Source organism: Eumetopias jubatus, unplaced genomic scaffold (assembly GCF_037043125.1).
Source record: "Eumetopias jubatus isolate StellerSeaLion01/CBP00866 unplaced genomic scaffold, mEumJub1_p1.0 scaffold_5, whole genome shotgun sequence".
Lineage (NCBI taxonomy): Eukaryota > Metazoa > Chordata > Mammalia > Carnivora > Otariidae > Eumetopias > Eumetopias jubatus.
Genome location: NW_028274811.1, coordinates 104957071 through 104981827, shown reverse-complemented (window position 1 = coordinate 104981827; position 24757 = coordinate 104957071). Strand labels below are relative to the sequence as shown.

The window sequence follows — 24757 nt, the reverse complement described above, 5'->3', positions numbered from 1 at the left end:
TGAAGGAACAATTGGAAAGACTTAACGATGATGATGGAACTTAAAGTGAAATCATTTTACAAGAGAAGGTGCCTACTGGGTGTCTGTGGAATATTTGACTCCAGATAAAGTTGGTTTTATCCAAAAGAGAGAGTGTCTTATCCACCAGGGATCTAAAACTATAGATCATGGAAGGTTCTGAGTTCACACATGCCTCCTCATCAATGAGCCAGGGCACATAACTAATTGACCATAAGGCTCACTGGGACTAATTAGCAGCTGTATGTGAAGAGCTTGGTTCAGACTTGTAGCACAGAGGATGGAATTCTAGAATGGCCAGATCCTGGACTCACAATTCAGTCACCGCCAGGGGATCGCACTGCTTGGCTGGTGAAATGATTGGGGCTCTTGGCTCCTCTGTGGGCCAGGGTGCGCAGGTGCGCATCCATCTGCTGCCGGCAGAGGGCAGCAGTACGCTGTGCGTGTGCAATTTGCATCCCAGATTGGCAAATCCCCAAGGATTTACAAAGAAAGAGAGTGGGTGTCCCAGGACTACCCAGATTTCTTTTCTCTGGGTGTCAACACTGGTCTGAGTAATTGCAAACACAGACCTTCTACATATGTTGGACTTTGGCTCATCTGAAATACTGAAATGAATACACAACTAGAAGCTGCCATCACAGACAGGAAGTAACTTTAATTAAATATTGTGAAAGTTGAAAAGTTTTTACAGCTTGAATTTTTGCAAAAAAAAAATTATAACAATCTCTACAGTAGTTAGGTTCTCTAACAATTGAACTGTACAGTGTGTGTCTATTCAAAAAGTTTGATAAGAAGGTGAAAGGTTAGTAGATTCAGAGATGACTTCGTTAAGCTGCATCCTAGTACAATGTGAGGCCAGGGCATGTCAGGCAATCCAGTCATCCAGAAGCTGTATTTTTCCCCCAAAACTGAAATCTTAATTCTCTGTTTCATATTCTTCTTAAAGCCATATTCTGTATTTAGGGGAACATTTTTTATTTGTAGAAATTTTGTGTAGAAGAAAGAGGGTCAGAGGGCCAGAACATCTTTTCATCTAATCAATATAAATAGAGGCGACAGAACACAAATTATACACATTTTAAAGGCTCTTTGGACTTTCCAGAAAAGTTCTAACCACTACACATGGCTGACAGATGGGTGGCGTTTGTTGTCAGGGTCTGAGCCGGACACCTTGCCGGCTGACCATTCCTTCACAAACAGTTAAGGGGCTCACCAGACAAAATATGGCTTTAAATTGTATACATCTTCAGGCCAGCACTTACCACACGAATTCAGACAAACTTTCTGAGTACCGAGAAGCAATGCGTCCACCTTGCTTACATTTTCCAGTTTTTTTATTATTATTAATCATCATTATTATTATTTCTCACCTTGAAAAATCAGCTTTCCTCCCCTCCCTTCCCTCCCACGACTCCCCTCCCGCACCCGCCCCAACCCATAAAAATCGCACTCTGACAGTCTAGTGAAAACCATTGCAAAATCCATATGGGGGCATGCACAGTTGCAGCATTGTTGTAAATTTCTTGCTCTACTAGAAAAAGTTACATTGTCTTAAGGTAACAAAACAGTTCTTTTGTGCTTTTCCATTTCTTTGTTTTTTTTTTTTCTTTTTTCTTTTTCTTTTTTTCTTAGAACGTTAGTGATGACTGACAGTTCTGGTGCACAGTTACAATGTACAAGTGAAATGAATATGATTTGCATTGTTAAGGCATCCAATCTGCTGGTTTATATTTATGTGAAAGACAGGAAATATACAAGCAGACTTAAGAAAGAAAGTATGTTCATTGATTTCTATGAAGTTTCTCCCCCAAATTTAATGCACAAAATGCGTCACTCCAAAGGGAGAGATTCCATGCATATTAATAGAGTAAAACAGCATTAGGGTTTTTTTTTTTCTTTTTGTAAGCTTCCAAAGCAAAGGATACATTTTTTTTAATCTACAGAACTAAATGCTACAAGAATAATATGCTACTATTTTTTTTGCCATATATTGGAAAAAACTTCTTAACTTACAAATAATACAAAAATAGACAATGGCTTTTGGGTGGAAATAAAAAAAATTGAAGCATGGTTTAAAACAAAACTAAAAATAACTATAAATGAAATGTTTAAAAATCACATTGAAACTGCTAATACAACTGTAGGTGACCAAACAAATACGCACTTTTCACATAGCAAACATACACAATAAAATAAACTGGGAGTGGGAGGAAAAGGAAGAAGGGGAAAGCAATGTACAAATTCCAAAGATAAATACATTATTTATATGGATATTTTACAAAATCCCTTTAAAACAAAAAGCCTTTTAATTAACTTTGCAAGTATGTGCAAGCTAAAGGTAGTGAGCTTTTTTTTTTCTTTGCAAAATATGCAGTAAAATCTTTTTGTGATATTGAAAAACTGTCTTAAGACATTAAAATGTATAAATAGAACAACGACTTTGGCAAAAATCACAAAAAATCTACAGTATTTATAACTACATACAAAAACACAACAGCAAAGGAAAAAATATCAGGCAAATGCATCCTCAGAGCTTTGCTGCATCTTTGCTATTTATTCTTACTTTTAAGAACATGTCCCAGATGATGAGAGCAAAACTTCCATAGAACAAAAAGCTATGTTTTGGAGCTCTCAACCTTCTTCTCCTTTCTCCCAGTTTTCCTTTTACTCTTAATTCCAAAGCACTTAACCTGTCGCTCTAATCTATGTTACAAATGGTAAGGGTCACCGATAGAGGCGCGTTATCTCAAGTGGGAAATCTGTAACACCTGCCATGTTGCTTTTGTCAGCTTTTGGAGGATTGGTTCTGAAGTCAACATTTAGGATGAGTAAACTTTAAACTTGCAAATGGCGGCGTGAAAGTGGGATTTTGGCTTGATAACTGGAGAGCATAATGTGGAATTCTGTGCCTGGACCCTGTTCCATGAAGTCTCATAGGAGATTCTCACACAGTATGTTTGCCATCAGGCTCTCGAGAGGCCATCGGCTTCAGAAGAAGTTGACACAAGTGAAAGGGAGAATGATAACAGGTTTAAATATGCAGTTTTAACAATCTGTCTAGAGGCACTGGATTTTTGAGTAGAAGGGAAAAAGTGTGATCACTTACATCACTTTTTAACTTTCCAGGCTGCATTTATTTACACAGTTACTTAAGACAACAATACAAAAGAGATAAATAAGCTTGCACTGCTAAGGGATGGCATGTTAAGTTAGATATTGAAAATGCACTGTCTGAGCTAACTACCATTTGATATGCTTTAAGGCGCAAAAGCCGACCCTTAGTTTTCTAAAAAATCTAACTGGCATTCCTATTCTGTCCCATACAAGCTTTTTTTTTTCTTTTTTTTTCTTTTTTGACTTTTTTGTAAATATCACCACTTCATTCTCCCTTTACACAGCTTTAAAAACATCATAAATTAAAACATGGCGTCTTATTTATAGTGTCCCTTGTATACAGCTTTACGGTTTATAAAAGACAAATGATTGCAGAGTTAAGCTTAAAAAAAAAAAGAAAGAAAAAGAAAAAGTGGATTTGCTTTTATCAACACAGAATAAATATATCCCCCAAATACTTGGGAGGTACAACTTTTAACCAACACTCTGCACTTGCAGATCCCTTCCAATTTCAGTATTTGCAAGGTCGGTGATATTGTTTGTTTAAAAATCTGCAGTTATCGTGATTCCTCTTAAAAAGGCCTGAGTTAAAAGTTCCACTCGGGGACTTGTATCAGATTACTCTCTGTAGCAGAATCCAACCTCTTCATTAATAAAATTCTTCAAGGCAATTCTTTCACATGGGAGGAACAATCATGCCAGATATCGCTGTGGAAAGAGAAGACAAAAGTCAATGGTTTTTGCATCCAAATTTCTCACTGAGGGGAAAAAAAATGGGAAAAAACACCCACACACCACTATGTTGGTTGAATATTAGTCACAAATGTGCTCTCATCTTTCCTGGAATGAGGGTTTGTTATAAAATATACACGTACTTTATTAAGAATGGTAATATATCAGCCTGTGTATGTGTCTTTAACAGAACAGAAGAGGCTAAACATCCTCCAAGTCTGATTTCAATTTTGAAACGTAACTGGAAAGTTGCATAGTTTGAATACTGCTGGGAAAGTTGCAGCCCCAAACCTTACAAAATAGTGAAAATTTTCAATTTGTCACTCTTTCCCCCCCCTCCCCTTCACTTCCGTAATATAAGGGAAAAAAAAAAAAAAAAACCCAGTTCATCCCAACTGCCAGCAAGTTCTACAAAAAAACCCATGGCTCTGTGCTCTTGTGTATGCACGAAGACAGGGTACTAGAGCAGCAAGGTGAATGCCTTCATTTCAGTCGTCCGTGCCTGGGAAAAGGAAATGCCAGCCGCCGAGGGCCTTGTTCCCCGGGGAAATGAAGCTGGGAGAAAAGCATGGTGGAGGAGGGTAAGGCAGGTTTGCATGCAACTGCAGCGTGTCTCCTATACTATGGCTTCACTCGAGGTTCTGGAATGGTCTGACCACGTTCCTAGAAAATTATAGCCTAGGAAAGCTGGGGTAAGATCCTGGGGTAATCAAAAAACTCTTTCAAAGTGTTCAGAGTTAGCAGGCAGCACACGGTGGTATTTAGAAAAGCAGGGAATCCGCTAGGCCAGCCTTCCGCCTCAGGCTTTCCTGCTTTCTAAGTAGGATGCCCTTCCTCCTCCGCCCCCCACCCCCAAGGTAGTTATTTGTTTCCTTGAACCTCTGCCTCCTCAGCTAGAAAATGTAGTTAAGGGTATTTGTAAGGACAGTGACATTTTTAGGGTTGTTGGAGATTTAAATAAAATAACATATGTGAAGTGCTTGGCCCACTGTCATCTCCCTAGTAAAGGCCTCATAGAGGTTAGCTGCTGTTACTTTTAATCCATCCCTTCTGCTGCTAAACTAGCTGTGTGACCTCATGCTAATGGTCTGACCTCTCTGGGCTGTGTTTCCTCTTATATCAAATAGGCACCACCTCACACAGCATACTTCACATGATGAGCATGAGCAATGGAAGGATGTCTGTAAGAAAGTTAAAACAGTCTGGCAACTTTGAAATATGTTGGGGGAAGAGCGATGCGTCCATCAGAAGCAACAGGCAGCCATCTTTGCTTCCAAAGAGGAGAGAGAAAGTCATTGCTTTCTTCTCATTGGCAATTCTAACTTTAAATTGATGTTCTTGTCAGCGATGACTGATACTAGAAAGTGGCACTCTTTGTATCCCAACTCTCATGTCCGGAAGAATGTGCCTGTTTTTATGTGAACCCCAACTGCCACAAATCCTGCTGCAGACACAGGGAGGCTAGGTGAGGCTCTAAAGCCCTGCAGCCTCCGCACCCCTCCTGTTTCCCCTCCCCCACCCCCGACATTTTAAATTCAATTAAAAAATGTATTTTGCCAAACACTTTTTCCGTTAATTTTTAAACCCATCTGTATTCACAGGGAAATTTAATCCACATGTTTCTGATTCATGTACACGTAAATCATCCAAATGTTGTTTTGCAAGAGCCGTTTTGCAGTCCAAAAACTCCTGGAGTCTTTTTCGTAAGCCCTCATAAGCCATTTTTCTTAGAAACAGGAAGTGTCTCTTGCCAAATGCAGACCAACTTAAACCCCCAAAGATTGGGATCAGTTGGAAAAGCAGTCCCCCTAAGATTCAAGTGAGCCCTAGATCTGATGGAAACAGGGAGCCCAGATTTTTAACCCAAGCCTTAACATGAGAATTCAAGATGCTGCAGCTCCAAAGGCAAGGGGGCAGGGGGTCTCTGCACGGTGACAGCTCAGCATGGCTCTGCCTCCCTAAAGATCTTTCATCTAGGCTGGAGGTGGGTCCAGGCACCCTTATTAAAGACAGGCCTTTCTGTGGGGGTTCTAAACCTCTGGCAAGAGAACCAAGTCCTAGTTTTGCTCTCCACCCAAATCCACTTCGTGCGCCTGGCATTAAAGGGCAGCCCCCTACGGTACAGCCAGGCGGCTTAGGCAGCGTCGGTAGGACGCAAAGCACAGAACTGACAAACTTCCTGCTAATTTGGTCAGTGGGATCAGCCAACATTTAGTAATTGGACCCTGAAAACATCAGGGTTGTTTTTTTAATTCTGAATGGCCAGAGGGGGAAAAAAAATCTAGCCATGTTTTGTACCTGAATAATGTGCTAGATTAATTAGATTAAACCTCCACTAGGGCCCCATTAAAAGTTACAAAGCAAAGCTAACTGGTGTGCCCGTCCATAGCTAACAGTGCTTCTTAATCTGGAATATAGGGGTCACAAACTCCAGCGCCCCGAGAGCCCAGACTGGGAACATAAGTGAGCAAAATGCACTAATAGGGATGGAGGGACTCTGCCAAGGGCATGGCAGGCCTTCTTTAGAGTGGGCTCCCCACAGCTACTGCACAGAAATGCCTGCTCACAACCACCAGATCTCCTGCACTCTTGCAAGAGAAGATGGAGATGTGAGTTTTTTAAAATACAGAAGAGCCCAGTTTATACATTGTAGCAAATAATTAAAATTAAAAACAAGCCAACAGACATATCTGGGGGTACCTAGGGGGTGGCTTTGGTCTGCCCACACTTTCCTAACCTTGCCTTTGTTGGCCCTCAGACTTCTCTTAGAGTCTAATGGAAACCATGGAATCCATGGAATCTCATTTGTACCTACACCCCAAACCCTGCATATAATATCAGGGTCACAGCTCCTTAAGTCTCATCTGTTATTTCCTAAACTCCAAGATGCAGAACACTTACTGAGAGATAAATTTTAGGAAAAGATCTCTGTTTGCAACCTCTGAGTTGCTCTACCTCCAAAGAGGCCTTTTGACAAAGTGATCCCCCGCTGCATGATTGCACGGAAGCTCCTGGGTTTTTAGGGGCTGTTTTTCTTGTGTCTGTGCTGCAATCCTCAAGATTACTTATGTGGGTGAGAGGGATGGGTGTCTGAGGCTTGGAATGTTCCAGAAATGCCGCTGGCACACTGACTTGCCCAAGTGGGGGCCATGAAGACTTCCATGAGGACACAACACTCTCAGAGAGCAACACATGCCAAACATCACAAGACATCACAAGACCGAGGTGGCTCTGCCATTGTCCCCAGCAGCTGGGGGATCACGTTCTCTCTGACAGAAGGTCAGAAAACGATTGGTTTGAAAGGCCATGCATTTTGCATTATGGTTTTCACATTTTGATAAGAACAAAGACGAAATGAAAAGTTTTGCAGAGCTGGGAGAGTTTGGAGTGAGAGAGTGGAATGTGGTCTTCCTCGAACCACCATATGTGTAAGAATTATGAGCTAATCGGGACCAGAACGCCGCGGGGGCGGGAGGGGGGAATCTTGCACAAATTGAGCATGTGCCCAGAGCAAAAGACAATTCCACGAGATCACCGCTGGACTACATGATATCTAGAGTCAGGTGGGGCCAGCCAGCCTGAGCTCCAACAAGGTGAGGAAAGAAAAAAGAAATCAGTGTGTGGGTACAATTTCTGTGAAATCACTCTGGTCTTTTGTTTTTAATTTTTCATTGCAGGGACTGTCCAGGACATGGTTAGGGTTTAAAATCACTACACTGTGGGGCATGCTGACAGCCTCCTTGGGGCTGCCTCTCTCTTGATTAATGAAGTCCTCTGAGGCCTGAAATTGCATAGAATCCATGCTCTAGGGACCATAAGCCTTTGGAAAAGGGGGAGGACATCTCCAGGACAATGGCTGAGCAGAGTGGGTCACTCAAGTTCTTTGACTTATGAAAACAGACACGCCTGGGGAGTCAGGATCAGGATTTATCAATGACTTTACCTAGATGGGAATGGAAGATGTCTCTGCATTTTCTCTTTAAATCCAAAATACAGCCACATTTTCCAAAGTTTTTCACGGGATGTTAATTGGTCTTAACACTCAGAAAAGGGTTCTCTGGGCAAGTAAATTTAGAGAACTGCAGGATGTCTGTCTCAGAGCTTTTAATAAACTTAGGTGCATTGGGGCTCTCCAAGACGGATTCAGTAAGCACCCCACTTTCTAGATTTGTTTAACCACAAAATTTAAAAATCTTTAACAGCATATCTTGTGAGACTCCAGAAGTGCTGAGACAAGAGTTGCTTTATCCTAAAAAAATTTCTCAGACATATGGTAATTTGTCCAAGGTTTTATCTACCTGGGAGAGAAAGCCAGTTGGCACCGCAGGAGAAATTGTAAATTATAAAATATATGGAAAGAATGGAATTTATGACTTCCACGTCAGGACTTCCTTGTTCAACCTCATCCCCACTTCCTGGGCCTCCATGCTCCAGGATGCCAAGTGGCTTGCTGGTTACCGCACATTACTCTTTGGCTCCAGTTATCTTTAATCCTCTGCTTCAAATGCCCCCTCCCCATCTCCCTCTGCCTGAATCCTCCTTGCCCTTCATGCAAGGTCCAGTTCAATGGCAGCCTTCTGCATGAGACTATTCTGAATTCTCCCTGATCCTTCCCTCCTCTGAACTTCTACAGGTGCGCACCCAGCCTCTCCTAGACAGATCTGTCTGCTTTACTGGGGTGTTGTGTTTCCTTTAATACAGGGAAAGATTTGAAGGCCAGGATTTTGTAGTCCATCAGGGCCTAACCCAGTGGCTTCACAATAGTATGACCATAGAGCATAGGGGCTTACTATCAATCTGCTAGGGTTTTAACCCCAGGCTCTCCCAATTTGTTAGATGTGTAACTCTGGATGAGCCATCTTGGCTCTAAGGCTCAGTTTCTGCATCTGTAGAATGGGGACAACAAACAGCCTACATCAAGGGTGGTTGGGAATGAGATAATGCAGAAGCCTGGCTGGGAACAAGCCCTCCCATGTTAGTAGCTGTGACCATCGTCATCATCTTCATGTGAGACTGCAATGCGTGTTCATTGGGGTAATAAACATACATGCAGTCACTAGAGGAGGCCAAGACGGGGCTGCTGGGGAAAAGGGCTTTAAGGAGCTGGCTAAAAAAAAAAAAACCCAGGATGATATACAATTCGTAGTGTGGCAGTTGGAAGTACATAGGTCTTTAAAACCCTCAAATAGCCTAAACGTGTCACCTCTGGTCTTATTTATACAGTCCATTTGCTTAACCAACTCTTCCTTTGTCACTTGCCCGGTCCTAATGATCACAGTTCTGAACTAGGTGGGTCCGAATGAAATCACTGTAACAATGAAAAGGAGAAGAAAGACGGTAACACTGCAGAGGTCCACCCCCCCCCACCCTCCCCGCCATTCTATAACCCGCCCACGTCCTTTCTCCATAGATAAGCAGAGTCTAGAAAACTAACGACGAGGGAGGTTATTCTTTAGTTGCAGGTCTCGGAGCCCATCGTCCCAATGTCCCTTTCTTCAGGGGAGACCCCAAAGCCTCAGGCAGGAGCTCCCCAGAAGCAATGGTATAGTGCACCCTGGGCAGCAGTGATGGTGTACGGAGGGCCAAGGTGCGGTCCCAGGTGTGTGGGCCCTGCCTTGTGATGGTGGCAGAAAGACGGACAGGACAGCTTCAAGAAAAATGGTGTCAGTTAATTTGACTTTAATTTCTCTACTGATACCTCCTCCCCTGCCACTCCTCAGGAGCCGTTTGGTACATGATGGTATTGGAAAAACAAAAACTAGCAGAAGGAATCTCCTGGACACATGCTCAAACAGAAGGCAAGGACAATGTCATCCACAATAGCAAATCCAGCACAAAGCGTGTCCCTGAATTTCACCTTGAACCCTCCCCACTGTGCAACTGTGTGTGAGAAATGTGATGGAGTGGTGGTGATTCAGCTGCCAATCAGAATAGGGGGGAACAGCCTCTGTACTTTTGGAACCTGTGCAGACTTGGGTTAGAAATGCCCTGGGTGACAAATGAACAAATTTTGTATGAGTCCCTGTCTTGAAGCCATTTCATTATTACTTAAGAGTGCTTGCACGCGTGCGTGTGTGCGCGTGCACACACCTCCCCCCCCCCAGATGTTCCCTAAATCCAGGACATTCTACCGTCTGGGCTGAGTCCCTATTTTCAGTCCCTTCCTGAACTCTCCTCGGGACACATGCAGGCAGAGACCCTGGGCCTGGCAGAAGGGCTGTCTGCTTCAGTCGCTGTGGGCTGGGGATCCAGCTGCTGACCTCCCAAGAGCTGCAGGCCTTTGCTTCTCAAGCACCACCTCTCAGCTGCTGATTACAAACCCCATTCTATCTTATTTTGATATCAAATCTATGTTTTAATGAGGGTTGTGATAGGCAGCTCAAGAATGGCAGATTTCCATTTCCATAGGTGTTATCCTTATTTAAACCCATCATAAGTTATATTCACTTACACATTATATCTTTAGTTTGCCAGTCGGAGGTGTACTGAGGGTGATAAAGCATTATTTTCAGTGGAAAAAGTTGTGTATGAATGGGTGGCTCCCCTGTGTGGAGGTGGGCATGACCCATTGTGAATAATGTTGCCTGAAATGTAATTCAGATTATTTTCCTCTGCCCTCTAAGATGGCTTTGCCAATGCAGTTCAAGGGAGGGCCACCAGCATGTTATTCTGGGCATGACTCCGGCTGTGCTGGGCAGATCTGCCAGAAGGTTTCTGAAGAATGTTTAGCAGAGCCTGTCTGGAGTCAGAAGTCACAGTGATTAGGAGCTCAGGTTCTGGAATCACACAGTTTGGGTTCAATTTTGGCTTTATCAGTATTAGCTGTGTGACCTTGAGCAAACTGGACCTGAATTTACCCATGTATATAAGGGAATAGTACTGATTTCATAGGGTCTTTGGAAGAATCAATACAAGATTATATCCACGTAAAGCATTTAGTACAGAGTACTTATGTGCTCTGTATAAATAACATAAATAATATACATATACATAACATACAATACATAATATACATATACATAAGAGACAGGGCTGAGAGATGCCAGATGGGTATGTCACCCTCCTGACCCCTCCCGCCCCCCCGTGGCTGACCTCCATCAGTGAAGGTGGCATGATGACCACTGAGGGAAGGCACTGTGGGGAGCTGTGTAGTCTAGGGGTTAGGGGCACAGATCCTGTGGGGTTTACATTCATCTCCACCATTTATGTGCTATGCCTATAGGCAGGTATTTACTCTCCTTGAGCTTCAGCTTTATCATCTGTACAATGGAGATCATAATATCCTCATATTTCACCAGGAAGTTGTGAGGATTGAGTAAGATAAAGCATGCTCAATGCTGAGCACAGCCCCTGACACATGGTTCCATGCTAAATAAATGGTAGCTGATTATTTTATTGATATTATTTTCCTGCCAGTTGCCTTAGGCATCCTGGGTGCATCCTTTTTACCCCCTCTGAGTAATATAGTGCTTGGGAGATGGAAAGAGGAGATGAATTTTTGAGCCTGAATTTGAAGCCAGCTTCTGCCACACACACTAGTGCCGGAAGTCAAACGATTTCATAACCTCTCTAAACTTGAGTTTTCTCATCTGTAAAGTAGGAGCTTCAAATGCCCAGCACACAATCCTGCCATGAGGGATGAATGAGCTTGTGCAAGTTAACAGTGCCAGCACATGAGAAAAATGTGAGATGCAGCGGCCCCGTTTTAAAAGGGTGGGGTTCTTCTTCCTCAATGAGAAGAGAGGTCACCTCAATTCTTGGTGACTCTTATTTTCCATACTCCATGATGGAGACCAAAATGGAACAATTTTAATATGAACCAGAATACTCTAGTAACAATTTGGGGTTTCTGGTCCCCAGCAGTCAGTCTTGGGCCTTTGGTCTACAGTGCTCTAACCTCAGGGCTCTGGTCAGGCCATGGCTCATGCACTCAGCCCCACACACGTTCACTCTGACACAGGCAACAGGAAGGGAAGGTTGAGTGACCTACTTCAGGAGAAGGCCAGTCCCGGGAGAGACCCTGCAGTGGAGAACTTGCTAGAGTCCACAAAAGACTGGTCTGATTATGGCGACCACAGGGAATGAAAGAGGAGAAAAGAGAAATGCTGATATTAGTAAATGGAAATAGTATTCTTAAGCAAATCCCGGGCCTGAGCAGAATTGCTGGATTTGGAAAGAGGACAGCTCAGGCAACTCCAGCAGAGAAGGGATGTGTGGGGCCAGGGGCCAGGGGCCAGGGCCAAGGAGAGTGAACACAAAGGAGCAAACAAAAGGAGGGCAGAGAGAAGCAGGCCAGCCCAAGGTTGATCCCTCGCAGCAGGGACGCATCTGCTTCAGGCCCTGGGAGGGTGAAGTCAGGGCATCCTGTTGGCCTGGGTGGGGCTTACCTTGCAGGCTGTTCCCATTGGTGCTGGTGCAGGTGGGAGGCGGGGAGGTCTGGGGTCTGACAACTGGCGCAAAAGCACTCTTCTGCTTCACGGCTGAGACCATGTTGGCTGGTGAGAAGGAGAAGATGCCCGAGGAGCTGCTGCAGTTGGAGGGGAGGCTTGTGGAGGAGGCCATGGTGGGGCTGGATGGCACGACTAGGTGGGGCAATGGGAAAGGAGAAATCAGCACCTCTCCTGGCATGTGAGATGACACAGCTCAGCTCTGCCCTTCACCCAGCCACCCTGCTCAGGCCACCCTTCCAGCATGAGCCTTCCCTGAACTCTTGGGATCTTAGCTGCTTTCATCACTTGGTACTTGGCACATGCTACCTTTTGTTGGTGGTGATCTTTTATGTGTTTATTGTGGGCCTACTACATGCTGGGCAGTGTGCTAGGCACTGGGGCATCCCAGGCCATGAAACAAAAGTGCTCTTATAAGGGACAGGGTAGCACAAAATAATGACAAAGGTGAGCATGGCCAGCTCTGCAGAGGCAGGGAAGAGAACCAAGGAAGGCTTCATGGGGGAGGTGTCAAAGGAAGCATTCCAGGTGGGGCCTAAACTAAGGTTCTAGCAAAGGGACTGAGAATGTAAGACACAGGAGGAGGCCAGCCTGAGACAGTGTGGTCACCGAAGGAATGAGAGGTGTGAGGAAGAAGGGTAGGCTGAAGGTAATGCCAGGATTCCAACTGAAAGCACTGGCAGATGGTGGTGTGTATGTGCCCCCATTCTCCCCATGAAGCTATGAGTTCCCTAAGGATACGACTGTGCCTGAATGCTTCACACACACAGATATAGGTAGGCAGGAGGCCAGGTGGATAAACAGACTGCCACAGGCAATATTTGGGGATAATGCAGAACTACAAGTCAAATTTACAAATTCTTTCTATCCCCACAGAGCTGTACATGAACGCTTGTGAATTCATAAGCAGTAGGACTGGAGCTTTGTGTAAATACTCACAGTGTAGTAGTAGTGGGGATGTGGGTTATCAAAGATGGGAGAATTTTGGCAATTCAGGGAGGGAGAGAACCTAGTTGCTTGGAGACATGAGTTTGGTAGATACACATTCTCTACTGACCATGGTCCTTTCAGCCTGGCCATCCATATTTCGTTAGTTACTAATGATCTCATGGTTACTTCAGGAGACAGAGATTTTGCACACAGTGAGCCCTCTCCACTCAAGACCAGTATGTTCATACACTCACCTTCTATTTCCTCCATCTCCTCGGGAAAAGTATGGATCCTGCCCAGTAATTTTCAAGCATTTAATTCAAATTCTAAGTACTTCCTTCTACTGTATTATTTTTTCCCATGATGTAATAAGCATTACATATTGCTTTATGATTCACAAGAATCTTCATGTCTTTTTCATTTTATGTCACTGTCAAAGCAAACTTAAGTTGGGGCCTATTACATCCCTTTTACATCTGAGCAAGCCGAGCACGCTGAGACTCAAAAAATAGTTTTGTGACATGCCCAAGGGCCAGAGCCGGAATGTGGTGAAGCCAGGAACCAGACCCAAATCCAGTGTCTTTTCCACTACACTCCCCTGCAAAAGAAACCAATCCCCAGGGAAAAAGTCCTCCTTCCCATGAGGCCACCGGAGTCTAGATTGCTGTGTAGGGGCTGGCCTTCCCTTGGCCTACTAGCTGTGGAAAGAGGGAAGTGGGAATCAAATGGGTCTAGGCAACAACTGCCATCAGAAGGAAATGACCCCTTGGAATCAGCCCTCAGCACTACATAATCCAAAGGCACTGAATGCTTGACGGAGCAGAACACTGGGCCGCCATCCTCAGAGTTTTCACAAACATGTTCTACACTGTACTTTTTCTTTTAATGAGGCCAGCATTTTTATACATCTCTTAGGATTTGTAAATGTGAAAATACGCTCAATAATAACACCCATTTAAATTGCAAAACTCCTGCACTGGAGGTTTGATTTTTAAATATTCGTAGACTTGAAATCCTGCTGGTTCACTGAGGAAGGCAATTAATCTCGTTGGCAAATGCGATCATTATGTGTATTTAGAGGTGGGGAGTTTGAGGGGGTGGTTAACAGAGGAAAGGGTGAAATATAGTCAAGCAGCTCCATTTGTTATAACATTATTAGTTATCAGCCACCACACCACAAAGTGTGTTCACCAGTGCAATGTCTTATTTTATTTTTTATTCTGTTCGGAATTTTTCAACATGAGTGGTTTATGAATAATTAAATATTATGGAGGCAAAAATTCAAATCAGCTGGGCTTTGTGTTTATTGTTTTATTTGCATTTATGCAGATAAAACTGTCCCATCTGAGAGCCTATTTGAGAATTTAATACTATATTTGTGAGCACTGAGAAAATCAATTAATGGAAATTAAATGTTGGAAGTTTCACAGACTGACAGATGCAATCTCAGGCTGAAGTTGCTGGGTGTCTGCATGGGCTTGGGAAGACAGCTATCCAAGCCCCTAAATTGAATTGCTACCATATAGCAATTAGTTTATTGATTTAATTAAGAATGCCACCTTTTAATTTTCAGGTCATGATTGAAACATTTTCTGATTGAGTAGATGGGAGAACACTGAAATGATAGATCTACGAGAAACCATCTTTCTATGAATCAAAATCCTCAAACTGGTCCCATTGACATAATGCAGGCATACATAATGTATGCAGATTATTTGGGGACATTTTAAACGCTCAAAAAGCTGCTGATTCCGAACAGATAAAGTGGAAATATAAAATTTAGCACACACTGAGCATAAAAATTCACCAAGAAAGTAAAAGGCCCTAAGTATTACTTTCAGAAATAAACTCTCTCAAAGGCCAAGAATGATCTTTCCTCTTTCAAAGGATTAGAATACTCCACATTTCCACCATCAGAGACAGCACGGTTTTTAGGTTTTTTTAGCCAAGACTCTTTAAAAAAAAAAAAAATCATGAGTATTCTTTCATTTAACAACACATCTTCTATCATTCCACAAATGTCTAAGAGTTCGGCCTCATTTCACAAAACGGAAGAGTTACCCACACTGTCCAAGATAAACTTGGTTATCTAGGTACAGATCCTCAGTGGGAGATTGAGAGATTGTAGAAACACAGCCCAGGACAGTTTATATGTAAAGATGCCAGTTCCCTGAGGTTCTTTAGATGCAATCTAAATGTTGTACTGGAAATTCTTGAAGCTAAACTTCTTTAAGGCGAGGACAAGGCACCAAAAAAAAAAAAAAAAACTCTTGTGTATGTGTGTTTTCTCATCTTGCCAGGTTTTTGGAAAAAATAAAGTGTTTTTGTTGTTGCTATTGTTTGTTTTCTGGTACACATCAAGCACAAAGGGGAAAAAATTCTAAGCATTAAAAAAAAAAAAGGAGTCCTATTCCTAAAGGGAGAGATGTGAAGTCTTAGACTGTTGTGTTCAGTCTAAGACTGAAGTCTTAGACCGTCATTGCGATGATTTAGATTTCCTGACTGTGCCTCTTGTGGGCCAGGCATCAGGACAAGCTCATTCCATGCATTATTTTATAAAAGTCTCACAACAACTGTATGGGGGGGGGTATGTGATTTCCCTCCCCATTTTACAGATGAGCAAACTGAGGCATGGAGAGGAGAGAACTTGCACAGGGCCACCAGTCAGTAACTGATAGAATCAGGGGTCAAACCCATCTCCACTCTGACTCGAAGCTTGGGTTCTGGTGATGACATCCTACTGCTGCTTTGGGTTTTAACAAAGTTCTGACAATGAGGGAGACTCTGGGATGAGGAAGGTGAGCAAGGGAAGGCAGAGATTTCTGCCAGAGACAAATGGTGCCTTTCATAGCATCACCTGGGTGGGAGCTCTCAGGCTGAAGAGACCTGCACAGTGGGCCACACAGCCCACTCCAGTGGGCTCCAGTTCTTGGAGCAAAAGCACGCAGAAATGCAGGACACACAGGTCTACTTACTGGCATAGGGCGAGTTGGCAGCTGAGCCGTTGAGGAAAGTTGGGGAGCCGCCCAAATTGGACATGGCGGCCGTGCCGTATCCGTTCATGCTTGTGCTGACGGAGTTATAGTTGGTCTGCTGCGGGGTGGTGCTCGGCACGTACCCGTGTGGTGACACGCTACTTGAGTTGCGGGTGAAACCTGAGGGGTGGGGGCAAAGCCGGGGATGAGGGTGGCAATCCGGGAAGGCTCGGGGACAGGGAAGTCTCTGGTTCTTGCCCTGTCGCCGCATCCCGGAGGGAAGGGGTTGGGTGATTCATGTGCGTGGGTTGGTGGTGCTAGCTCTGTGATTAAAATGGGAAACGAGCAAAACACACATTTCTTAGGAGATCATAAATACTTAGCAGGGCCGTGAGAAGTCGCAATGCAGGGCCTATAAATTATCATTTTGGAGCAGAAATAAATCCCAATCTAAGAGATGTACCCTGGAGTTAACAGGTTCTTATTCCCCGGGCGAGGAGGATGTGCTTTGGCCCCTCAGAACTTTAATTCCAAGGCTCTTTGCGATCTGTCATTCATGGTTTATGATGAAAAGTCAGATGGAGAGACGGCTAAGTGCGTGCATCCCTTCTAGCCTCCGATACCACACTGCCAGTCGTGATAGCTATCACCCAAATTCTACAGCAATATTTGATACACACAAACTAGGAATCTCCCCTATTGGGAAAAAAAAAAGATGTTTTTAAATAAAAACGGTTTCGTGCCAAATAAGGGGTGGGGTCTGGGGGTAGTGGGGGGGGGTGGTGGCGTGAAGAAGCCTGAGGTTGGGAAGGGGCAGGGCAATGGGGAGGGAGGAGGGTGGGCTCCTGACCCTGATTGGTGGCCTGCGACGCCTCGGAGACGTTCACAGCCAGCTGTCCACTGAAGGAGTTCACGCCCATCATGCCCGCGTGGACGGAGGTGTTAGTGAGGGCGGGGAGCTGGCTGTGGTTGCGGGGGACGCTGTACAGGGCCTCTGCAATGTCCGCTGCTCTCTTCAGAATAATTTCCTGTGAAGTAAAAGCAATAGCCCCTTAGCTACCCCCAGTCATACTCCCAGGAAAACCATCTATTCTAGTGTTTGTTTTATGCCAGGCAAGGTGCTCAGGGCCTTGACTTCCGCAACCTCTCAGCAAACCTAGGACAAGTCTCATCATCATCCGGCCTGTATCGCAAATGGGGAAACTGAGGCACAGAGAGACATGAAGCGCTCACTTAAGGACACTCGCCTATTCAAGGACAGAGCTGGGCTGCATAACCTTGTTTGTCTGACTTTGAAGGGCCATTGTCTTAGCCATCCCTCCATACTACCCCACTGCATGTGACAGGGTCATGGGGTTTCCCTCTGCTGCCAGTAACACACAGGATCTCTGGTGTTACACACACACACACACACACACACACACACACAGCCTACAGCTCATCTCCCCTGCTAAAGTTAAGGGCAGTTTGCAGATGACTCCCTGTGTCCCCGAGTATTAGTGGAACTGTGTCCCCTGGACACTGATTCAAGTGACACATAAAAAAGGGAGTGAATGATTGCTCAGACTCCTAGTTTCCAGAGCAATAGGAATCATATACATGGATACATGGAGTAGCTCCGTGAATAGAAGCAGACAATTATATTCAGGCCTTATTATGTGTTTTAGGAGAAAAAAATTAAACCCCCCTTTTCCTCCTAAATTTGCTTGAAAACCTGAGAGGAATAAAATAAAACATCAGTAACTCTCTTCCTCAATTATGAAGCACATTCCCACAGAAGATTCATTTTAAATGGAGTACCATTTCTCCTAAGGAAAATGATTCTATACAAAAGGTAATAAAAGATTTACAAAACAAGAAAGAAGAACTGAATAGCCTGACGTGTTATGTCCGGATGACACTGAACTCATGAAAGTGGCTGTCATATTTTTCACCATTTTTCGACACAAGAAGGGGTCTGCGCTCTTCAAATGAACGTGGAGGCCCACACAGGTTCAAGCCCCAGGACCACTCACCTGGTTGTTGTGTGGCATCCCATACAGCGCCTCCACCAGATCCGCGGCCCTTTTGAGGATGACTTCCTGTCAAGAGAAAAGCAGATGCAATCCTCCGAGTGACAGCCAGTTGTTTTCTTTCCACAAGATCACGTTCCGGTTCTCTCTGGCCATACTTGGACACTGCACTGCTTTAAAGGCAGTAGCTCGGGGAACCCCAGAATGGTGTTAAATCACCAATTTATCCCTGTTCACATACACACTTAATTGAGTCAAAAGGTGAGCATCATTGGTACTGCAAGATAAAATACATCACTCAATAGTCTGCCATCGGCACGATAAAGCACTCATATGTTTATTGCTGAATACAATTACGAGGTCATTTACTAGATTACTACAATCGATGTCATTCAGTGCATGTTATGAATCCCTAAGATGTGTTTATTTAGTACTTAATTGCTTATTCCAGGAACCATGACCTTATCAGACAGGTCATTTTCGAGGGATTTCCAATCAATCTTTGGCTACTAGAAGCATGTAGCATTAAACTTCTTTTGTTTATCTCCGTTGTGTGACAGAGCCAGGATATAAGGGAGTGATGGAGTAAACCCGCATTTCTGAGGTAATGCGCTGTTTGTCAGAGGCTCTGACAAAAGGATTCTCCTGCCCCCGGAAGCTCTCTCTGCACCAATTTTCATGACTGGCAGAGTCTGTTTCTTTTATAGCAATCCTTTGCTATTCCGGTATTGTTTGTCATTTTCCCCATTTGCTCATTCATTCTCATCCCAGATATATGCTCTGCTTTTCATTCCAGTTGAAGAAAAAAAAAGTCTCCCTCTTTTCATTTAGGTGGGCTTCCACATTTAGCCTGCATGCTTATTTCTAATAAATAGCGCACTCTACCAAAGTGTATGTGGTGGTAATTTTTTTCTTTGACCAAAAGAAGTTGTTCCCTCTTCATTCTGCCCTAGTTTTCTTCAGATTCATATATATTGGAAGATGAAGAGGGAAGCTAAGCTTGTAAAATGGAGGCTTATCAGAGAAGCAAACATAAAGGTGTGGCATGATTATCAGAGGTGATTTGCAAGAAGATATGTTTACAATTTTTTTTTGCCATGGGTAAAGTTGCAAAAAGAAGTTTAACTTTAAATATTTTACATGATAGATTTCTGCATGGAGAAGCAGCGGTGTTCGATTTTCATATACTGTAGACGCTGATCAGAAAATAGGGATATAATTACATTCATTTTGCTGTCATCATAGCCTCTTCAAAAATCCTTGAACAACTCTTGAAATGACAAGCTTTTAGATACATATTAGCATTTTTCAATTTTAAATTTTCTATAATATAAGATAAAATAGTTGTCATACTGCAGTAACTACTTATGACATATATAATGTCCTAAATTCAAAAATGAGATAGAGGGGTTTTCAGGTCTCAATAAACATTTATGCTTGCCTTAAGCTGCTAGACCCCATTTATAAAACAAGTTCAGTTATTTTTCATATAAGGAGTGTAAAGCATTATATAATCAATGGAGTTTGAATCAATACATCTGAAATAATTTTTCTTTTTTTAATGCAAGCTACAAGATAATTTACCACTTTTTGTTTGCAGTATTGTCTGACCACAGCAGTTAATAATTTACTATGGTATGGCCACACTAAACCCTACCCCCATATCAAATTCGGCCCTTGCTGCTTTCACTAAAACCTCATGGCTTTATCTGGCTCTTAGGAAAGATTAAAACAAAATAGGATCAAGTTAGTTTATTTACTAAGATTTGACTTCTCTGAGTCTACGTTTATTTATTTCTCCAAATAAATATTTATAAGAGTGTTTGGGTTTGGCAGAGAAGATATTTTTCTTTCTTTTCATTTTAGGGATAAAACAAGTTCCTGTTTGTCAAAAGCAAGATGACGTGCAGTTGAAAACTGCACTTGTGAATTTTAATCTTGGAACACTATCATTGAGGACTCTGAGCAATGCTTATTTTAATTAATTTCACAGAACCAGGGAGGAGAGAAGTTCAAAATAAACTCCAAGATCTTTGAAGTTTTCATAAACCTGAAAAAATTCCAACTACCAGTGTATGCTATACATTTTACTCTCATACATTTTTGATGATAAAGTTTTCCAGTGACACAATCCAACTGTTTCTTTTTCTGCTTATTCAATACCCAGAGTTCTAATCACCATTTAATCCTTTGAAAATGAAACATGTGAATCTTGCTTCATAAAGTTATATCCCTCTTCCATCCAAGGAGCTGGGTCATGCTTTCCCACTAGGCACATGGCCATAGGTGGGTCATTAGCCTGGCATCACTTCAGACCAGCAGTCTTGTGGAGAGTGAATCTGGATTTTTTTCCTGAAAGTGATTTCCTTAAATGATATCTTGCCCATTTTAAAATGTCCTTCACTGCAGTATCGACTTTGGGATTTAAGGGACAGCCCCCATTTGGTTCAGCTATCCCAGTGTGATTCAGCTTCTATTAGTTATTTCTGCAAATGGGAAGGAGAAAGGAAATTTCTGGGTCCTCTATGAGTTAGTGCAATGGACCTGCAAGGTGCTTGGATTTTGGTGACCAGAAAATTGCTCTCACCTCCATGTCATTACGCTCCCAGTGAACTAGCCCCCAAGCGTGTTTGTGTTGGGGATCTAATATATTGCCTTTCAATCAGAGCTGAGAGCCACTGAACACACAGACAGAACATGACGAGCAGGTCAGGAAAGCAATAAAGATTTTACAGAGCTGTCCAAGGTGCTAAATTTACTCAATAATGGGTTTGGCACCATAGTGTTAACCTCTCATTTACTACCAGTTTGAGGGACTAAATTGAAGTAGCTGACTTCATTTACCTTGAAATGTATATTTTATGACATTATGTAAGTAGATTGAAAGGGCACTGCAGTTTTAACAATTTAAAGGCTAAAGCATGTTTAAGATGAAACTTGAATATTTATTGTATATTGCACTTAAAGTATATAGAATGTTAAAACGTATTGATTAAATTTGTAAAAGGCATTATAAAAATGACAGGTAGTATAAAAGATGTATGCCTTTTAAAATCAAATTGACAGTGTAGGCTATCTCTTCTGTGGTCACAAGTGTAATTTTTTCGCAGTTTTATATGGTAATTTGAAAAATCTGTAATTTCACATTAGGAAATGATTGAGCCTGAGATGTTAAAAAAAAGAGAGAGAAAGAAGTTTCCCATAAGGGGAAGAACTGGATGTTTCACATAATCTTTTGTCTCTGAAATTGTTCCTAAAGTCTTATTTTTTGTGGCATTAGGAGGGAGTATAGTATAAGGATCCTTCCATTCTAATATGCAATTTTAATATTTCTGAAAAGAAAGAGCACTTGACTAGTACTAATATCCAATTTTTCAAGGCATTTATTTGTCAGGAGAGATTTTCTCTTCTTTTCATAATGTTTAAAACATCTCCCTGCTTGCAGTTTAAAAGATGAAGGTAGAGATTAGATTCTTCTAAGATAATTAATCCTATCCTTGGATTAAAAAAAAAATCCCAGTAGGGAATAAAGAAGACAAATACTAGTATCCTAAATATTGAAAATCCCCAGAGTCTCCTTATAGAGCTAATGCTTGTTTTCCAATCTGCATCCTTACTCAGACTATTTTTCTTTTCATGGCCTTGGATCTCCTCTCTTAAAAACAAAAAACGTTTACTCCTTAAAAACAACAACTTTCATTGATCTATTTTCTCTCACAGGTTTTAGAGGGGAGGGGGTGGGGGGGAAGGGTTAGCCCAGTGATGGGTATTAAGGAGGGCACGTACTGCATGGAGCACTGGGTGTTATAGGCAAACAATGAATCATGGAACACTACATCAAAAACTAATGATGTACTGTATGGTGACTAACATAACATAATTTTTTAAAAAATGGTTTTCCCTGTCCTGTTATGACCGTTGGTTGATGATAATGTGAATAGGGTTCTTCAAAGAGAAAAGGGGATAAGCTATTTAGAGTCTACAGAAACACTGGGGAAACCCAATTCCAAGAAACAGTTCAAGCATAATTGTTATGGGTTTTTACTTATGTTTCAGAGCCTTTATAATAAAGATGCTGAATGGACTACAAATACAGAAGGAAGATTCACCTTTACTTCCTATGTTGCAACTCCATCAATTAGCAAATAAGTTTTGAGCTTCTTGTTGCCCCAGTAGTCAACAAACTGACATTGCTCTCCAGCACTTTTCAAGGCACGTTACCCTCCCAGAATTAAGGTACAGGGTTCTATGGGGATTACAAAAGATTCTCCCCATCATCTGGTCCTACCCTCTTTATCCAATCTCTTCTCCCTACAGATGTGAAGAACTGCTCTCTATTTTGGTCTAGCTAGTCCTCCCTAGCCTAGAAGCAAAATGTTGGCTCTGTCCCATCTCCAGTCCCTCACTCCTTTCACCTTTTCTTTATTTGGAATACTGGTTTCAGTCTGTGCCCATTTACGATGACTTCTCATCCTCCAAAGCCTGGGAAGGAAGGTGGTGATGGTGGCTTGGTTAATGCTAAAAAGAACTGCCATTTATTGAAAGTGGAACATGAACTCATCCAGTCTTCACAGAGAGCCTCTTAAGGTGCTGCTTTGGCAGATGAGGAAACCAAGACTCAGAGAGGAGAGCCAACTTTCCCTGAGTCCACAGAGCCGACGACTGGCTGAGCAGGGATTGAATCTCGGGTGTTAGGCATCAGAGCCCGTGCTCTGAGAATCACACTGTGCCATCAGAAGGAATTCCACCCTCACCACAGCTTCAGATCTCTCTCACTCCTCTGAACAACAGTGCTGATGGTTCCGTCCGGCGTAGCACAGCCACAGATGCCGTGGGGGCCATTTCGCTCTGATTTCAACAATGTTCGTCTTCACTCTGCACCGCTAGGCTGTAGGCCCTTTGAGGCCCTGAATATCTGATCACCTTCTCCAAGCCCCTAGCGCAATGTCCAGCAGACCACAGTCCTTGAGAAATTCTTGTTGAAAAGTTTATTCTAAGATAGTTTCTGATTTTTAAAAGTACATGCTTGATTTATATGACGAAATGACAAAGGCATATATTTGGCCTGGTTTATAAAAGCAGAAGACTTAAATTTGGTGTTCCATTTGGCTCCAGACCTTTTAATCCAATATATAAATTCCCCAAGGTCAAGTCTTGATCACTGTGGGGGTTTCTTATGCCTCTTTTTTTTTCTTTTATGAATTTGCTCTTTTACTCCTGTTGGCTTGTACTTACATTTTAATTTTGTGATTAATATAATGAATCATGTTGGGTACAGACATTATCTCAAGTTATAGGCTGCTAGCAACATGAGGTTGGTCTTGATGTACATCAGCCTTTTATTAACTGTACTCTTAGACACTTAGAAATACTTAGGTATTTGCACAGTCTTGAGAACAAGGCATATCATGTCTGATATGCAGCTATGGCTAATTCATCTTTCTTTTGGGTTCATGACAGTAAAATCTCTGAGGATTATTCCTCTTCCATGCGAATCTTCTCTTCAGTGTCTGCCCTCAAATGTGTAGGCAATAAGCTCATATTCACTGGCCACATCTAGCCTTCTAGGGTGAAACGGAAGGTTGTCTAACTGTCCAATATGGAATCCGTTTATAAACCCAATTAAATGTTCTTAGTTCAAACCCAGATGAGCAGTGGATCTGGCGTGAACTTTCCTTTATTCAGAGCACATATACCAACTCATAAAGCCAGAGGGATACCCATTTACTAACACAACATTCATTTCAAATTTCTGAATCAGATTCTGAAGACTCTGGGGACTCCCTCATAAAATTGAGGCTCAGGGATACTTCAGCAATTTGGGAGGACCATCTGTACTTGGCTTTATGCTCCCTCAAGTGGGAAATGTTTTGCAGGATGTAGAAGAAAACAGAAGCTAAACTACAAAGTCAAGTTGACTTGAGCGATTCCTGAGAAAGAAGCACAATACCTTTCTGTCACTGCACATTTGCCTGACACCCATTTATCACCAATCTGCTTGGCTTTATCAAGGGATTCAAGATGCAAGGGGTCCAAATCTCAGCAACATAAAATGGAGTGGCGTGGCATAATCATTCCTGGTTTTGAGGCAATAAACATCAATGGAATCAGAATTTCATTTGCCTCCTCACTCCAGAGTTTACCAAAGGGTCCAGATTTTGAACAGTATACCCAGATCAGTAGCCTCTAAGTTCTAGCTCTTTCCCTGCTTCATTCTGAAAGTCTGGGTGACACGGCTGATCGGAACGCCCGAAAGCTGAAAAACTGATTGGAAGTTCCTTGCAGCCCATTCCCTGCAGAGCTCGATGTACAAAACAATAAATACTAGTTGTACTGAGAGGTGATTTCTGTGCAGGGTAGTTTTATATCCCAACGTCCTTCGTGTTTATTCAGCCAAATGGAAAATTCCACAATGGCAGACTTTGCATTCTAAAAAATCATATAATGAGGGCAGGGATGGAAGGAGTAAAACAGACCAAAATAATACTTGAGCACTGTTTAGTTTCCGATTCTCTGAGACATTCCT

General features: G+C 42.6%; 1 protein-coding gene across 3 annotated transcripts in view; it reads right to left on the bottom strand.

The window, feature by feature from the left end:
• Positions 1-1452: 1452 nt before the first annotated feature.
• The window catches only part of EBF1 (EBF transcription factor 1), a 392876-nt gene continuing 369571 nt past the window's right edge, over positions 1453-24757 (bottom strand). For all 3 annotated transcript variants that reach the window (XM_028106687.2, XM_028106689.2, XM_028106688.2), the window contains exons 12-16: positions 18235-18300; positions 17070-17247; positions 16220-16399; positions 12255-12449; positions 1453-3843 (exon numbers count right to left, since the gene is read on the bottom strand). In XM_028106687.2, coding sequence (XP_027962488.1) covers positions 3812-3843; positions 12255-12449; positions 16220-16399; positions 17070-17247; positions 18235-18300 — 651 coding nt within the window. In that variant the 3' untranslated portion in view covers positions 1453-3811. The remainder of the gene's footprint in view (positions 3844-12254; positions 12450-16219; positions 16400-17069; positions 17248-18234; positions 18301-24757) is intronic.